General features: G+C 42.6%; 1 protein-coding gene across 1 annotated transcript in view; it reads left to right on the top strand.

Moving 5' to 3' along the window:
* The window catches only part of jak2b (Janus kinase 2b), a 45,724-nt gene extending 30,921 nt beyond the window's left edge, over positions 1 to 14,803 (top strand). The window contains exons 5-24 of the mRNA XM_024400048.2: positions 37 to 182; positions 471 to 762; positions 1,471 to 1,590; positions 1,747 to 1,904; positions 2,013 to 2,124; positions 2,300 to 2,486; positions 3,136 to 3,260; positions 3,449 to 3,583; positions 3,812 to 3,899; positions 4,361 to 4,488; positions 4,732 to 4,870; positions 5,173 to 5,324; positions 5,452 to 5,602; positions 5,954 to 6,090; positions 6,317 to 6,506; positions 9,218 to 9,342; positions 9,558 to 9,730; positions 10,910 to 11,027; positions 13,685 to 13,798; positions 14,069 to 14,803. Coding sequence (XP_024255816.1) covers positions 37 to 182; positions 471 to 762; positions 1,471 to 1,590; positions 1,747 to 1,904; positions 2,013 to 2,124; positions 2,300 to 2,486; positions 3,136 to 3,260; positions 3,449 to 3,583; positions 3,812 to 3,899; positions 4,361 to 4,488; positions 4,732 to 4,870; positions 5,173 to 5,324; positions 5,452 to 5,602; positions 5,954 to 6,090; positions 6,317 to 6,506; positions 9,218 to 9,342; positions 9,558 to 9,730; positions 10,910 to 11,027; positions 13,685 to 13,798; positions 14,069 to 14,176 — 2,898 coding nt within the window. The 3' untranslated portion in view covers positions 14,177 to 14,803. The remainder of the gene's footprint in view (positions 1 to 36; positions 183 to 470; positions 763 to 1,470; positions 1,591 to 1,746; positions 1,905 to 2,012; positions 2,125 to 2,299; positions 2,487 to 3,135; positions 3,261 to 3,448; positions 3,584 to 3,811; positions 3,900 to 4,360; positions 4,489 to 4,731; positions 4,871 to 5,172; positions 5,325 to 5,451; positions 5,603 to 5,953; positions 6,091 to 6,316; positions 6,507 to 9,217; positions 9,343 to 9,557; positions 9,731 to 10,909; positions 11,028 to 13,684; positions 13,799 to 14,068) is intronic.

The following is a 14,803-nucleotide window of genomic DNA, read 5'->3' as shown; positions in this document are numbered from 1 at the left end:
ATATATTAACCAGCCCACCTCTGTCTCTGTGTTTAGTGGAGGAGTGACTTTGTGAATGGCTGGGTGAAGATCGCCAACACACATGAGACTCAGGAGGAGTGCCTTGGCATGGCTGTATTGGACATGATGAGGACAGCCAAGGAAAGACAAATGTCTCCGCTGGATATCTACAATTCCATAAGGTGCAGAGGAAAGATAAATACATGTCCAACCACTTAAGTGGTTTAACCTGGTAGTACTGGGGGGGTCAGTTGTAGCTAGAGACAAATGTCTCTGCTGCATATTTACAACAATGCCATAAGGCCATACCTAAAACAATACTGTAAGTAGTATGGCCAACAGAATGACTTGAATTGGCAATGTAAATTATTTATGGTCTATTGTGTATCTTGGTATTCTACAGGTACCTAATTATACTAACCTATTCCATATGGCTTGACTTATCCTATTCTTCCCCGCTGTCACCTCAGCTACAAGTCCTTCTTGCCCAAGGAAATGAGGGCTCACATCCAGGACTGCAACTTCGTGACCAGGAAGAGGATCCGCTACCGCTTCAAGAAGTTCATCCAGCAGTTCAGCCAGTGCCGGGCTACGGCACGCGACCTGAAGCTCAAATACCTCATCAACATGGAGTCTCTCGAGCAGGCATTCTACACAGAACGCTTCCAGGTCAGGGAATCCTCGGCAGGGCAGGTCACCATCATCGTGACGGCTGATCATGGCATCCAGTGGTGCAGAGACGGGCACAAAGACTCTGAGCAGGTACTCACAGCAGTGTTGTCCAGGTTGTTCATGTTCACCTGTCTAAGGGGAATTTGCTGAAATGTTATAATTATCAGACTTATCACTGACTATATTTCCCTGAAAGTGGAAGGATCAATACAGCAAATTAGTACACTATGATTTGAGTGGAATCTCTTACTTAGTGGAAACATGACTGAACTCCTGGTTCCCTAGTATAGCCTATGAAATAATTTCATACAGTAATCCCAGTGATTTAGCTAGCTACGATGGTTTCATGCTGTTGTCAGGAGGGTTTTACTGTGAAGTTGAATTTAGGGTGGTGATGTCATGTTATTTTGTAGCTTTGGCCTGGCCGTTTTATTCTTTCCTAATCCATGGTTAGAGGTGTTAATGTATAATTGAGTAATTCATGGGTTTAAGAGCTGTTACAGTAGGTCAACAGTGGCTTACATTGCTAATGGAATCTAATGCCGATGGATTGCATCAGATCAGTCTGTGGTGTTTAACAATTTAAAATGTTCAAGGACTTAATTTTCTCCAGTGAGGATGGGCAAAAGCAAATACTGTACTTGGCTCATTGCTGGCTTAGAACTAATTGCGTCATGCAATTTTCTGCTTCTTGGCACTAAAGGTTATTCAATCAACACATTTTACTTTGTTTCAGAAGAATGATATCCTCTAGATTGAGTCAAATGACGTCTTGTTTTCCCACCTTTTTCCGGGCAGGACCTGCAGACCTACTGTGATTTTCCAGACATTACTGACATCAGTATTAAACACGCCAATAAGGAGGGCTCGATGGAGAGTCGAGTGGTTACCATCAATAAACAAGACGGCAAGACTCTGGTAAGACTGACGTCAGCCTCTCACCTCCACTAGCCTTTCTTAATATTCACATTGAAACAGCCACAATATTGAAACCTCATTCTATCAAATTTAGTTTTTATTGGATTGGATAAATATTTTGACAATTGTATTCTCATCCTTTTTGCACTGTCTCAGGAGCTGGAGTTCAATTGCCTCTCTGAAGCTCTGTCCTTTATATCGCTGATTGATGGCTACTATCGTTTGACGACAGATGCACACCACTACCTCTGTAAAGAAGTGGCACCCCCTGCACTGGTGGAGGCCATTACCAGCCACTGTCATGGTCCCATTTCGTAAGTGAAGTTTGGAATCCTACCCTTATAGAGCACTGTGCATCATCTGATTGTGTATCAATAACTTACAGAGATGCATACATAGATACACTCTGTGCTTCTCCACAGAATGGATTTTGCAATTAATAGACTGCAAAAATCTGGGAACAAGCGGGGTCTGTACATCCTGCGATGCAGCCCTAAGGACTTTAACAAATACTTTTTGACCTTCACCGTGGGGGTATGTAATGTATTTAAGTTATACTTTTAGTACATAACAGATTTTTTTAAATTAATGAATTTTGCCATTTTGGAAAACCTTTGTGTAGAATTTAAGCAGTTTGGAACATATTTAACTATCATGTCACAGGAACACTGATTTGAGTATAATTTCTTGCTCCTGTGCTTTCTTTTAGGTATACGATGGCATTGAGTACAAGCACTGCCAGATCACTAAGGCTGCTAATGGAGAGTTCAATCTGAGTGGAACCAAAAGGAACTTCAGCAACCTCCAGGAATTGCTGAGCTGCTACCAGAAGGAGACTGTGCGCTCTGATGGCATCATTTTCCAGTTCAGCAAGTGTTGCCCACCCAAATCCAAAGGTAACTGAGTTTAAAGACTCACTCCAGCTATGTTGGAATTTTTCCGATTGAAAAACAAAAACTATATCCCAAGCATAAATACAGTAATGTACACACACTTAATGGTAAAAATATATGTTTTGAGCAAAATATAAATTTTCTAGACACAACTGGGGCGGCAAATAGCCTAGTGGTTAGAGCGTTGGGCCAGTCACCGAAAGGTTTCTAGATCGAATCCTCGAGCTGATATGGTAAAAATCTGTCATTCTGCCCTTGAACAAGGCAGTTAACCCATTGTTCCTTGGCCGTCATTTTAAATAAGAATTTGTTCTTAACTGACTTGCCTGGTTAAATTAAAAAATAAAAACTGGAAAATTCAAGCTGTAGGCCATTCAAGGGGTTCGTCTGATGTGATGTCACCGGCCTCCCCCTTGCTTGCCTACTTGTGCCATGTCATACCAAGACTAGCTATTGAATGAGCCTTCTATTAAGTAAATCGGGTGATAAATGAGGTGAAAAGGAGACTGGAGTGCCACCTTAAATCTAGATTTTTTTTTGCCTCTAAATCGGCAGAGAAGTTCTTTGACATGTTGAGGCATTGCTCCACTTAAACTCAATATACTGTCAATGGTTAAGGCTGATTTATATGGTCCTCTTGTTTTCTTGACAGACAAGTCCAGTTTACTGGTATCCAGGAGTAACAAGGGCTCAGACGTGCCGCGCTCTCCCTCCCTACAGAGACGCAACATCAACCAAATGGTGTTCCACAAGATCAGGAAAGAGGACCTGGAATATGTAAGCATTTCACGTTCAACACAGACACACAGTCTTATTGTCATTCATACAGCAAAATTGTAGATGTCATCATCTCACTGTTTAGTGCAGTTTTGGATAACCAGCATGCAGTGTCTGTTTCTTATCAATGAAAGATTCAGGAATGCATCCTTTTATTGTAGACATTATCTTGTTTGTGTGTTTTTTAGACTGAGAGTCAAGGCCAAGGGACATTCACAAAGATCTTCAAAGGGGTCCGCAAGGAGCTGGGAGACTATGGGGAGATGCACCAAACAGACGTCATCATGAAAGTCCTGGACAAGGCCCACAGGAACTACTCGGATGTAAGAAACTAAGATTATATACACATAGAAGACATTAAACAGTTTCCTGAGTTGATTGGCAAAAAATTAAGTACTTAATCTTTCTACAAAAAAAGTAAGAGCAGGTGACTAATTGCCTGTGGTCATGTCTATTGGCGTTATTGTCTTAAATCAGCCATTGTCTATGGTGGGCTGTAATGAATGATGACGGTGTTTATTAATGATGGTTATCTCTCTCCTTCTCTACAGTCTTTCTTTGAGGCAGCCAGCATGATGAGCCAGCTATCTCATAAGCACCTGGTGCTGAACTACGGCGTGTGTGTGTGCGGGGAGGAGAGTGAGTCAATCAATCTGTCCCAGTTGGGAAATGTATACAACAGATAAAGCAAGTGAATGAGTGTGTCCCTCCATCCATAATACCTGCCTGCGTTTTAAGCTTAGGTTATTATCCTTTAATGTCCACTACCCTACTGTGACTGATGATCCTCTGACCCGTTGTAATAATCTGTGTAACCTGAAGAAGAGACCACAGCAGAGTCAAGGTGGGCTATTCTTAGGGGGATTACAATACCGAGCTGTTTCATCAAAACCCTCTTACCTGACCATTCTTAATCTGCCAGCCTCTGTGCCCTATGAGTGTTCCTCTGCTGCTTTTAGATTGACCCATGTTGTCTCTGGTATGTAATGTAGTGCTGCATATGACTGGAGGGCTGGATTCGATGAAAGCTGATATAGTGATATTTATGCTTTATTGCAAAAAGGTTTTAACCCCTGTAAAAATGCTGTTAACTCTTACAGATATCATGGTGCAGGAGTATGTGAAGTTTGGCTCCCTGGACACATACCTGAAGAAGAACAAAAACTCAGTCAACATCTTGTGGAAGCTTCAAGTGGCCAAGCAGCTTGCCTGGGCCATGCACTTCCTGGTAAGGCTGAACCCAACCTGTACTACAGACATGGCTGCTCATTGATAAAGGGACTCTATGGATAATTATACATTCTCAGTGTTACAAGCCACAGACTGCACCAGTCCATCAGTGCCTGCATGAAGTTTGTGAATGTTTAGTTAGTTGGTGTGATGCACCTCTGCTCCTGACTGTTCCATCCCCTCTTGACTGTCCCGTCTCCTTCCCTCCTGACTGTCCCCTCCCCTCCCCTCAATCCCGCAGGAGGAAAAGAACCTTGTTCATGGGAATGTCTGTGCCAAGAACGTCCTGCTGATCCGGGAAGAGGATCGGAAAACTGGGAATCCCCCCTTCATCAAGCTGAGTGACCCTGGTGTCAGCATCACTGTCCTGCCCAAAGATAGTGAGTTCTCCTCTCTCTTCCTCTGATACACCGGTGTTACCACTAGGCTGCCAGAAGGGGGCAACGTTTATCCATCAAAACTCAGTTGTGTGCACAAAGTTACCCCAGCTTTGACCTGAGCCACACCTCCAAAAATCCTTGAATACCTCAGTTTTTACGACGTTTCACATCTTAAAATATTACAACCTAGATATTATATTCAAATCATATTGTACTATTTCAGAGTTATGATTATTGAACACTAAATGCTGTGTGAATTGATTGTCAATTAATTATTAATTACATATTATGGTCTGGCCCAGTTTTGGTTGAGCGAATCCCCTGGGTGCCTCCTGAATGTATTGAGGATTCTACCAACCTGAGCCTTGCAGCAGACAAGTGGAGCTTTGGCACAACGCTGTGGGAGATCTGCAGTGGAGGGGAGAAACCACTGGCGACACTGGACAACTCTAAGGTGAGGATCACATCAGCTATACCAGTAGGTTATGTTTTAGAAATATGTAGCAGTATGTTTACACTGATGCAACTTGATATGCAGTCCTACTACAAACAAACATACATCTAATGATTCTTTGGTTCAGAAAAACCTATTTTACGAGGACCGCCACCAGCTGCCTGCTCCTAAGTGGACTGAGCTTGCTAACCTGATCACCAGCTGCATGGACTACGAGCCTACGTTCAGACCCTCTTTCAGGGTCATCATCAGGGACCTCAACAGCCTGTTCACACCTGGTCAGTGCATTGCTACAGTCATTGCAGATTTAAACTGGGTCATACTGATGGGTCCTACGGTCTCTTCATTGAGTTGATTGTCTCAAGGAGGTCATGATTATTATAATTGTCACACATCATGTTGTTATAGGAAGAGGAAATTATGGGTGTAATGGTGGCCATATTACCAGCCTATATTATATCTAGGCTGTTACCGGTGTTCGTGTTTTAGGTGGACCATGTGCTGCTAGGGGCTTAAAAGAGATGGGGAGAATCCAAGCAGACATGGAAAAAAATACAAGTCTCTGCAAAAAATACTGTTATTCTTGAACATGTCTGTGTGATTTGACATTGTGCTGTTTTTGCCCACAGAATATGAGCTGATTGTGGAGAGTGACCTCCTGCCAAACAGAACAGCAGCGTCACCATGGGTCACTGGGGCTTTTGAGAACCAGGAGCCAGTCCAGTTTGAGGAGAGACACCTCATCTTCCTACAGCAGTTAGGCAAGGTAAGGAACCACAGTATCACAGCCAATGATGGCCACAAGCTAAGGAATCACACTCATTGTCATGAACAATGATGACCACAGATGATCATTCATGGTCTTTGAACACCACACAGTGTTCTCGTTTGTGGATGTGTCTGATTCCGTCTCAAAGCGCTTCATTAAGTAATCAGCTGAATTTAATGTCATCTCTTCCGTCCTACTTAATCATGTTGGTTTCTTCCATCAGGGTAACTTTGGCAGTGTGGAGATGTGCCGGTACGACCCACTCCAGGACAACACGGGGGAGGTTGTGGCTGTGAAGAAGCTTCAGCACAGCACGGCAGAGCACATGCGGGACTTTGAGCGGGAGATCGAGATCCTCAAGTCTCTTCAGCATGAGAATATCGTCAAATACAAAGGAGTGTCTTACAGCGCAGGTACCGTGTGACGTGTGGGATTGGCTTGATTCCTCGCGTCCTCTCCTCCTTTCGAAAAAGGTCCAATTGAAATTACTCTCCACTACTGCGTCATCAGGCAAATTACGTTTACAGAAGAGGAATCCCAAAATACGTATGTAAAGTGGTAAGGTACATCCATGTATAGATCTATACATGGATATGTAGCATACCATTTTACATGTGCATGATTTTCTCCTCTGAGAAAACAACAGGTGATTCAAAGGGGGTGTGGCGGATTTCAAAACAATTCTGCAATAAGATACACCTGAGTATCTTTGGCCGGAGGAGGCAATCGAGGAGAGCAGCAAACTCCTCAGTTCACTTTACAAGTCACTGTCCTACATATGGCAACAACTTATGTCTCTGTGTCCAGTATGAAGGAAGTTAGAGGTACAGTAGTTGTGCGAGCCAATGCTAACTAGCATTAACGCAATGACTGGAAGTCTATGGGTATTTATACTGAACAAAACTATTAACTCAACATGCAACTATTTCAATGATATTACTGAGTAAATCAATCAGTTGAAATAAATAAATTAGGCCCTAATCTATGGAATTCACATGACTGTGCAGGGGCGCAGCCATAGGTGGGCCTGGGAGGGCATAGGCCCACCCACTGGGGAGCCAGCCCCAGTCAATCAGAATCATTTTTTCCCCACAAAAGGGCTTTATTACAGACAGAAATACTCTGTTTAATCAGCTGTCCTGGTGGCTGTTCTCAGACAATCCGGGTGTGGAGGTCCTGGGCTGGCGTGGTTAATGTGGTCTGCGGTTGTGAGGCCGGTTGGACGTAATGCCAAATTCTCTAAAACGAAGTTGGAGGTAGCTTATGGTAGAGAAATGAACATTCAATTATCTGGCAACAGCTCTGGTGGACATTCCTGCAATCAGCATGCTAATTTCACACTCCCTCAAAACTTGAGACATCTGTGTCATTAGGTTGTGTGACAAAACTGCACATTTTAGAGTGGCCTTTTATTGTCCCCAGCACAAGGTGCACCGGTGTAATGATGATACTGTTTAATCAGCTTCTTGATATGCCACACCTGTCAGGTGGATGGATTATCTTGTCAAAGGAGAAATTCCCACTAACAGGGATGTAAACAAATTTGTGCACAAAATTTGAGCGAAAGAAGCTTATTGTGCGTATGGAACATTTCTGGGATCTTTTATTTCAGGTCATGAAACACGGGACCAACACTTTACATGTTGCTTTAATATTTTTGTTCAATGTACTAGCATGCTAGCAGATACCCATAAACTTCCAGCCATTGCGCTAACGCTTCATTGCCAAAACCCTGAAGTATCCCTTTTAAGGCTCAAGTTTAAAGTTTTAATGTCACATGCACAAGTACAGTGAAATGTCTTTCTTGCAAACTCAAAACCCAACCATGCAATAATCAATAACAATGTAATACTAGAAAAAAAACACATGAGAAATAAGATGAAATATGAAGAACACAATAAGTAAGTAAACATACTATGTACATGGTCGGTTCCAATACCATATTTACAATGTGCAGGGATACTGGAGTGATGGAGGTAGATATGTGTAGGGGTAAGGGGACTAGGCAACAGGATAAAATAAACAGAGTAGCAGCAGCTTGCATGTGAGTGGGTGTGTAGAGTGTATAAATGTATGTTCATATTTTGTGTGAGTGAGCAAATGATGGCGTGAGTGTGTAGGGCCCTATAAGTGTGCGTCGAGATACTGAAATATAAGGTCAATAAGATGCAAGGTAAACTCGGTCCGTGTAGCTATTTTTCAGTCGTATTGCTTGGGGATATAAGATGTTCAAGAGCCTTTTGGTGTCAGACTTGATGCACCAGTACCTCTTGCGATGCGGCAGACGAGAAAATTGTCTATGGCTTGGGTGGTTAGGGTCTTTGACGATTTTCCAGGCCGCCTTTTCACACCGCCTGATATAGAGGCCCTGGATGGCAGGGAGCTCGGCCCCAGTGATGTACTGGGCTGTCCGCATAACCCTCTGTAGCATAACCCTCTGTGGCATAACCCTCTGGCACCACGCTGCCAGTCACTGACCTCCTCCCTTTAGGCTGACTCAATGTTGCCTGTGATCAGGCCTACCACCGTTGTGTCGTCAGCGAACTTGATAATGGTGATAGTCGGGCATGGCCACACAGTCGTGGACGAAGTCGAAGATCCAGTAACCTGTTAGTCCAGGATCCGATCATTAGTAACCCGTTTGCTTCTGAAAAGATAAGTCTAGAATACACTTTTTTGGTGTTTTTTTTGTGTGTTTAAAAAAAAAAATGTACCCCCTTTTTCTCCCCAATTTCGTGGTATCCAATTGTTAGTAGCTACTATCTTGTCTCATCACTACAACTCCCGTACGGGCTCGGGAGAGACGAAGGTTGAAAGTCATGCGTCCTCTGATACACAACCCAACCAAGCCGCACTGCTTCTTAACACAGTGCGCATCCAACCCGGAAGCCAGCCACACCAATGTGTCGGAGGAAACACCGTGCACCTGGCAACCTTGGTTAGCGCGCACTGCGCCCGGCCCGCCACAGGAGTCGCTGGTGCACAGAAGGTGAATAGTAGTTGCCTTGTAACTCCAACAGATCCTTTTAATTCAGTCAGAAGACAAGACAAGTTCAGCAAGTTATTCGTAGAATCCTAAGTCAGTGCAGAGGTGAATGTTTCTCTATTTGTTTGTTGTCTGCAGGCCGGAGAAACCTGCGACTGATCATGGAATACCTGCCCTATGGGAGTCTGAGAGATTACCTCATCAAGAACAAGCAGAGAATAGACCACATGAAACTGGTGCATTATACCGCTCAGATATGCAAGGTACTGATAGTGACCAGATATGAAAGTAACTTTAACCTTTTGATTATAATGGTTTTACTCTTCCATATCCAGATATCTACCCTCAACTGATGCCTGATGTTTACCATATGGTGATAGTTCATAACATTCTAATACAGACTGCAACCTAGTGGGAAGTAAAGGTAAAGCATGTATGAGGTCTGAACGTTTTTGTCTTTGTTCTTTTGTGTGCGCAGGGTATGGAGTACCTGGCAACCAAGCGCTACATCCACAGAGATCTGGCAACCCGGAACATCCTGGTAGAGAGTGAGCTGAGGGTGAAGATAGGGGACTTTGGCCTGAGCAAAGTCCTGCCCCAGGACAAGGAGTACTATATGGTCAAGGAGCCTGGAGAGAGCCCCATCTTCTGGTTAGACACCTTTAGCAGCCCCTCCAGGATTCTGCTATCTTTTTTAGCAAAATTAACAATTCCCTGCTTATCATCATCATTGAAATCATTGCATATTGTGAAAATCATTTTTAAAAACCCTGCAAATCCTGGAGGGACAGTTTTATTCGGTCACTGGCAGAAAAGTTTTTATTTTTGTATTTCTTGAAGTCAACCAACATAATCGTTTAAAGTAGGACCAGGCGGTTTACATATAATTACTACATACCGGTATTGAGGCATTTCCACCGCCATTTCTCGCACGGTTTTACAGACACAAAAGGATCGCAACGTCAAATGAAGAAATTCTTCTGCCAGAATTTATAAAATTGTACTGAAACTTCCTGTTTCTAACAAAGCTGTCGTGATGATTATTTATACAGTTTGCCTTTACTCGCATAAAAACTGTGGATGAAAACATGGTTACAGAGAAAAATAAGGGAAAAGTGACTTTTTGATGATCAAAACAAACAAGCCTCAGTGTGGAAATGATAGCAAAAATTGGTAAATGCAAAAATTGGTAAATGCTGAAAATTATTTTGAAGTTGACTAAACAATTTAAAACACGTGTAAAAACTCATTGCATGGAGGGCCGAGTGTCTGCAGGTTTTCACTCCTCCCGTGTACGCGATTAGATTAATTAGGGTCACTGATTAGTTAGGAACTCCCCTCACCTGGTTGTCTAGATCTTAATTGGATACAAATTGAAAGGTGAAACCAAATACCAGCAGACACTTGGCCATGGAATGAGTTTGACACCCCTGTTTTAAAACAGTCAGAATAGAGAAAGCCCCGTTAAATCCACTTAGAATTTGTGTTGCCATCCTAGGGTCATGCACTACTCTAAGCTTATTTAGAACTTTTATTATTCAAAGACATAAACAACTGTCAAATGCCATCATTCTGTAAAAAAATGTGGATAATATTGTGATATGATACTGTATTTTGAACATATCGTCCAGCCCTAGTTTAGAGTTCTATGAACTGTGCAATCTTGTTCCTGACTTTATTGTTAGTTCCTGTGTTAGATTTGTGCTTTAGCTGTTCGTTTTCACCCATTTCCTTGGCTTCCTATGTGGTGTAACTGTAATTCCTAGTCATCCTTTTTTTGAGAGAAGAATAAGAGAGAGATTTGGGACACTTTTTTGTGTTGTTGTGCAGGTATGCCCCAGAGTCACTGACGGAAAGCAAGTTCTCTGTGGCTTCTGACATCTGGAGCTTTGGCGTAGTGCTCTATGAACTGTTCACCCACAGCGACAAGAACTGCAGCCCTCCTGCAGTGAGTTCATCCCTCTCTCTCCCTTCTCTGATTATTTTTTTCTTCTTCAAATACAGCTAATATGTTGTCTCATTAAATACTTGATACTTGTACAGTGGGGCAAAAAAGTATTTAGTCAGCCACCAATTGTGCAAGTTCTCCCACTTAAAAAGATGAGAGGCCTGTAATTTTCATCATAGGTACACTTCAACTATGACAGACAAAATGAGAGAAAAAAATCCAGAAAATCACTTTGTAGGATTTTTTATGAATTTATTTGCAAATTATGGTGGAAAATAAGTATTTGGTCACCTACAAACAAGCAAGATTTCTGGCTCTCACAGACCTGTAACTTCTTCTTTAAGAGGCTCCTCTGTCCTCCACTCGTTACCTGTATTAATGGCACCTGTTTGAAATTGTTATCAGTATAAAAGACACCTGTCCACAACCTCAAACAGTCACACTCCAAACTCCACTATGGCCAAGACCAAAGAGCTGTCAAAGGACACCAGAAACAAAATTGTAGACCTGCACCAGGCTGGGATGACTGAATCTGCAATAGGTAAGCAGCTTGGTTTGAAGAAATCAACTGTGGGAGCAATTATTAGGAAATGGAAGACCACTGATAATCTCCCTCGAACTGGGGCTCCACGCAAGATCTCACCCCGTGGGGTCAAAATGATCACAAGAACGGTGAGCAAAAATCCCAGAACCACACGGGGGGACCTATTGAATGACCTGCAGAGAGCTGGGACCAAAGTAACAAAGCCTACCATCAGTAACACATTACGCCGCTACGCCGCCAGAGACTCAAATCCTGCAGTGCCAGACGTGTCCCCCTGCTTAAGCCAGTACATGTCCAGGCCCGTCTGAAGTTTGCTAGAGAGCATTTGGATGATCCAGAAGAAGATTGGGAGAATGTCATATGGTCAGATGAAACCAAAATATAACTTTTTGGGAAAAACTTGTCGTGTTTGGAGGACAAAGAATGCTGAGTTGCATCCAAAGAACACCATACCTACTGTGAAGCATGGGGGTGGAAACATCATGCTTTGGGGCTGTTTTTCTGCAAAGGGACCAATGCAAAGGAAAGAATGAATGGGGCCATGTATCGTGAGATTTTGAGTGAAAACCTCTTTCCATCAGCAAGGGCATTGAAGATGAAACGTGGCTGGGTCATTCAGCATGGCAATGATCCCAAACACACCACCCGGGCAACGAAGGAGTGGCTTCGTAAGAAGCATTTCAAGGTCCTGGAGTGGCCTATCCAGTCTCCAGATTTCGACCCCATAGAAAATCTTTGGAGGGAGTTGAAAGTCCGTGTTGCCAAGCAACAGCCCCAAAACATCACTGCTCTAGAGGAGATCTTCATGGAGGAATGGGTCAAAATACCAGCAACAGTGTGTGAAAACCTTGTGAAGACTTACAGAAAATGTTTGACCTCTGTCATTGCAAACAAAGGGTATATAATATATAAGTATTGAGATAAACTTTTGTTATTGACCAAATACTTATTTTCCACCATAATTTGCAAGTAAATTCATTAAAAATCCTACAATGTGATTTTTCTGGATTTTTTGTTCTCATTTTGTCTGTCAGTTGAAGTGTACCTATGATGAAAATTACAGGCCTCTCTCATCTTTTTAAGTTGGAGAACTTGCACAATTGGTGGCTGACTAAATACTTTTTTGCCCCACTGTATATGCAAAGCCTACTGACCTCAGGCTACGTTAAGATCACATAGCCTGTTAAAACAAACTATGGGGGCCTCCCGGGTGGCGCAGTGGCCACCAGAGACTCTGGGTTCGCGCCCAGGCTCTGTCGCAGCCGGCCGCGACCGGGAGGTCCGTGGGGCGACGCACAATTGGTCTAGCGTCGTCCGGGTTAGGGACGAATACAGCTAAGCACGGGCAAAATCCTAGAGGAAAACCTGGATCAGTCTAATTAATTCCAACACATTTGGAGAAAATTGCACCTTTCAGCAGGACAATAACCTAAAGCACAAGTCCAAATCTACACTGGTTGCTTACCGAGACGACATTGAATGTTCCTTAGTGGCCTAGCTACAGTTTTGACTGAAATCGTCTTGAAAATCTATAGCAATACTTGAAAATGGCTGTCAAGCAATGATTAATAACCAACTTGACAAAGCTTAAAGAATGTTAATATTGTACAATCCAGGTGTGCAAAGCTCTTGGAGATTTACCCCAAAATTACTGCCAAAGTTGTAATTACTGCCAAAGGGGGTTCTAACATGTATTGTCTCAGGGGGGTGTATACTTATCTAATCAAGATATATGTAAGTGTTTTATTTTTCATATATGTTTCATAAATATTAGCTTTTTTTGGCATTAGAGTAATTTGTGTAGATCACTGACCAACAAATACAATGAAATCCATCTTAATCCTAATTTGTAACACTACCAAATAAGAAAAAATTAAAGGAGTGTGAGTACTTTCTGAAGGCACTGTATGTTAAGACACATTGTCACAGACTCTACTTGAGTCTACTTGCATACACATGAGCCTGCACATAAAGGAAAGTATACTGTATGTGTGCAATAGAGACCTAAAAAAAAACTGCTAACATCCCTGCATTACACTGACCTAGTTTACATATACTTGTTTGATCATTTGTAGTTCACACCTGACCAACCATCCTTTCTCCACATCCTCAGATGTTCATGGGCATGATGGGTAATGACAAGAAGGGCCAGCTGATTGTTTATCATCTCATTGAGCTCCTCAAGTCGGGCAGCAGGCTGCCTCAACCTGTGGGCTGTCCCATGGAGGTAAGGGCTGGGTTGTAGTCATTATGTCCGTTTTGTCTTGCATTGTTCAGTCTATATAGTGCGTTTGCCTTCCTTAATGATGCAGTGTCATATGTGTAAAAGAGGGGTTGCAGTTTCCACAGTTAACTTAGTACCTTAACTGAGCAATGTGAGTGAGTGGTAACATGTTTATGTTACAATCAGATTTCAATGAATATATACCATAGGAAGGCTACCAGTTGTGACCATCCCAAATAAACATGTCTTTGGTTCTCTCTCTCGTTCTCTCAGATGCATGAGATAATGCAGGAATGCTGGGATAAAGACCCATGTTTGCGGCCCTCTTTCAAGGAGCTGGCCCTGCGTGTCGACCTGTTCCGTGACAGCAAGGATACGTAGACAAACACCCTAAGTGCCCCTCTTCTAAGAGACTGTTTTTCTGCATTCACTTGGTTGCCGTGTGTGTGTGTGTGTGTGTGTGTGTGTGTGTGTGTGTGTGTGTGTGTGTGTGTGTGTGTGTGTGTGTGTGTGTGTGTGTGTGTGTGTGTGTGTGTGTGTGTGTGTGTGACCGCCCCTGTCCTTTTGCAGTGTGGCAATAGATTGGATTGAGAACCAGATCTTCTACCAGGACACTATAGAGACACTTGTATCAAACAAGGTCTCATTTCTCTTGAGAGTGTGTTTTTTTTCTTTTCTTCTCCAGCCCTTTGTTTTCTAAGCTAGCAGGGCTAGCCTTCACCTTTCTGTCCCCCCATCTGAAAAATGAAAGTATGCTGGACTGATGGAACGGAATGTTTGTTCTTTTTATTTGTGTCGTTTTATGTATGTATATACATATATTTGTGTACATATGTCAAGAGGATTTTATAATTTTATAAAATGAAAAGAATACACTGCAGTCTGTATTTGAAATGTTAGACAAGAAGTCAGTGTAAATGAAGTACATTTAGAGATTTAAAAATCCATTGATTTAAAATTCCATTGTGAAGCAGGTGTTGTAAGATTAAAATATATATCCATGCTATA

The sequence above is a fragment of the Oncorhynchus tshawytscha genome, linkage group LG04, assembly GCF_018296145.1.
Source record: "Oncorhynchus tshawytscha isolate Ot180627B linkage group LG04, Otsh_v2.0, whole genome shotgun sequence".
In the NCBI taxonomy this organism is placed as follows: Eukaryota; Metazoa; Chordata; class Actinopteri; order Salmoniformes; family Salmonidae; genus Oncorhynchus; species Oncorhynchus tshawytscha.
Note: the sequence above shows the minus strand (reverse complement) of the source record. Positions and strands in the feature narration are given on the sequence as shown.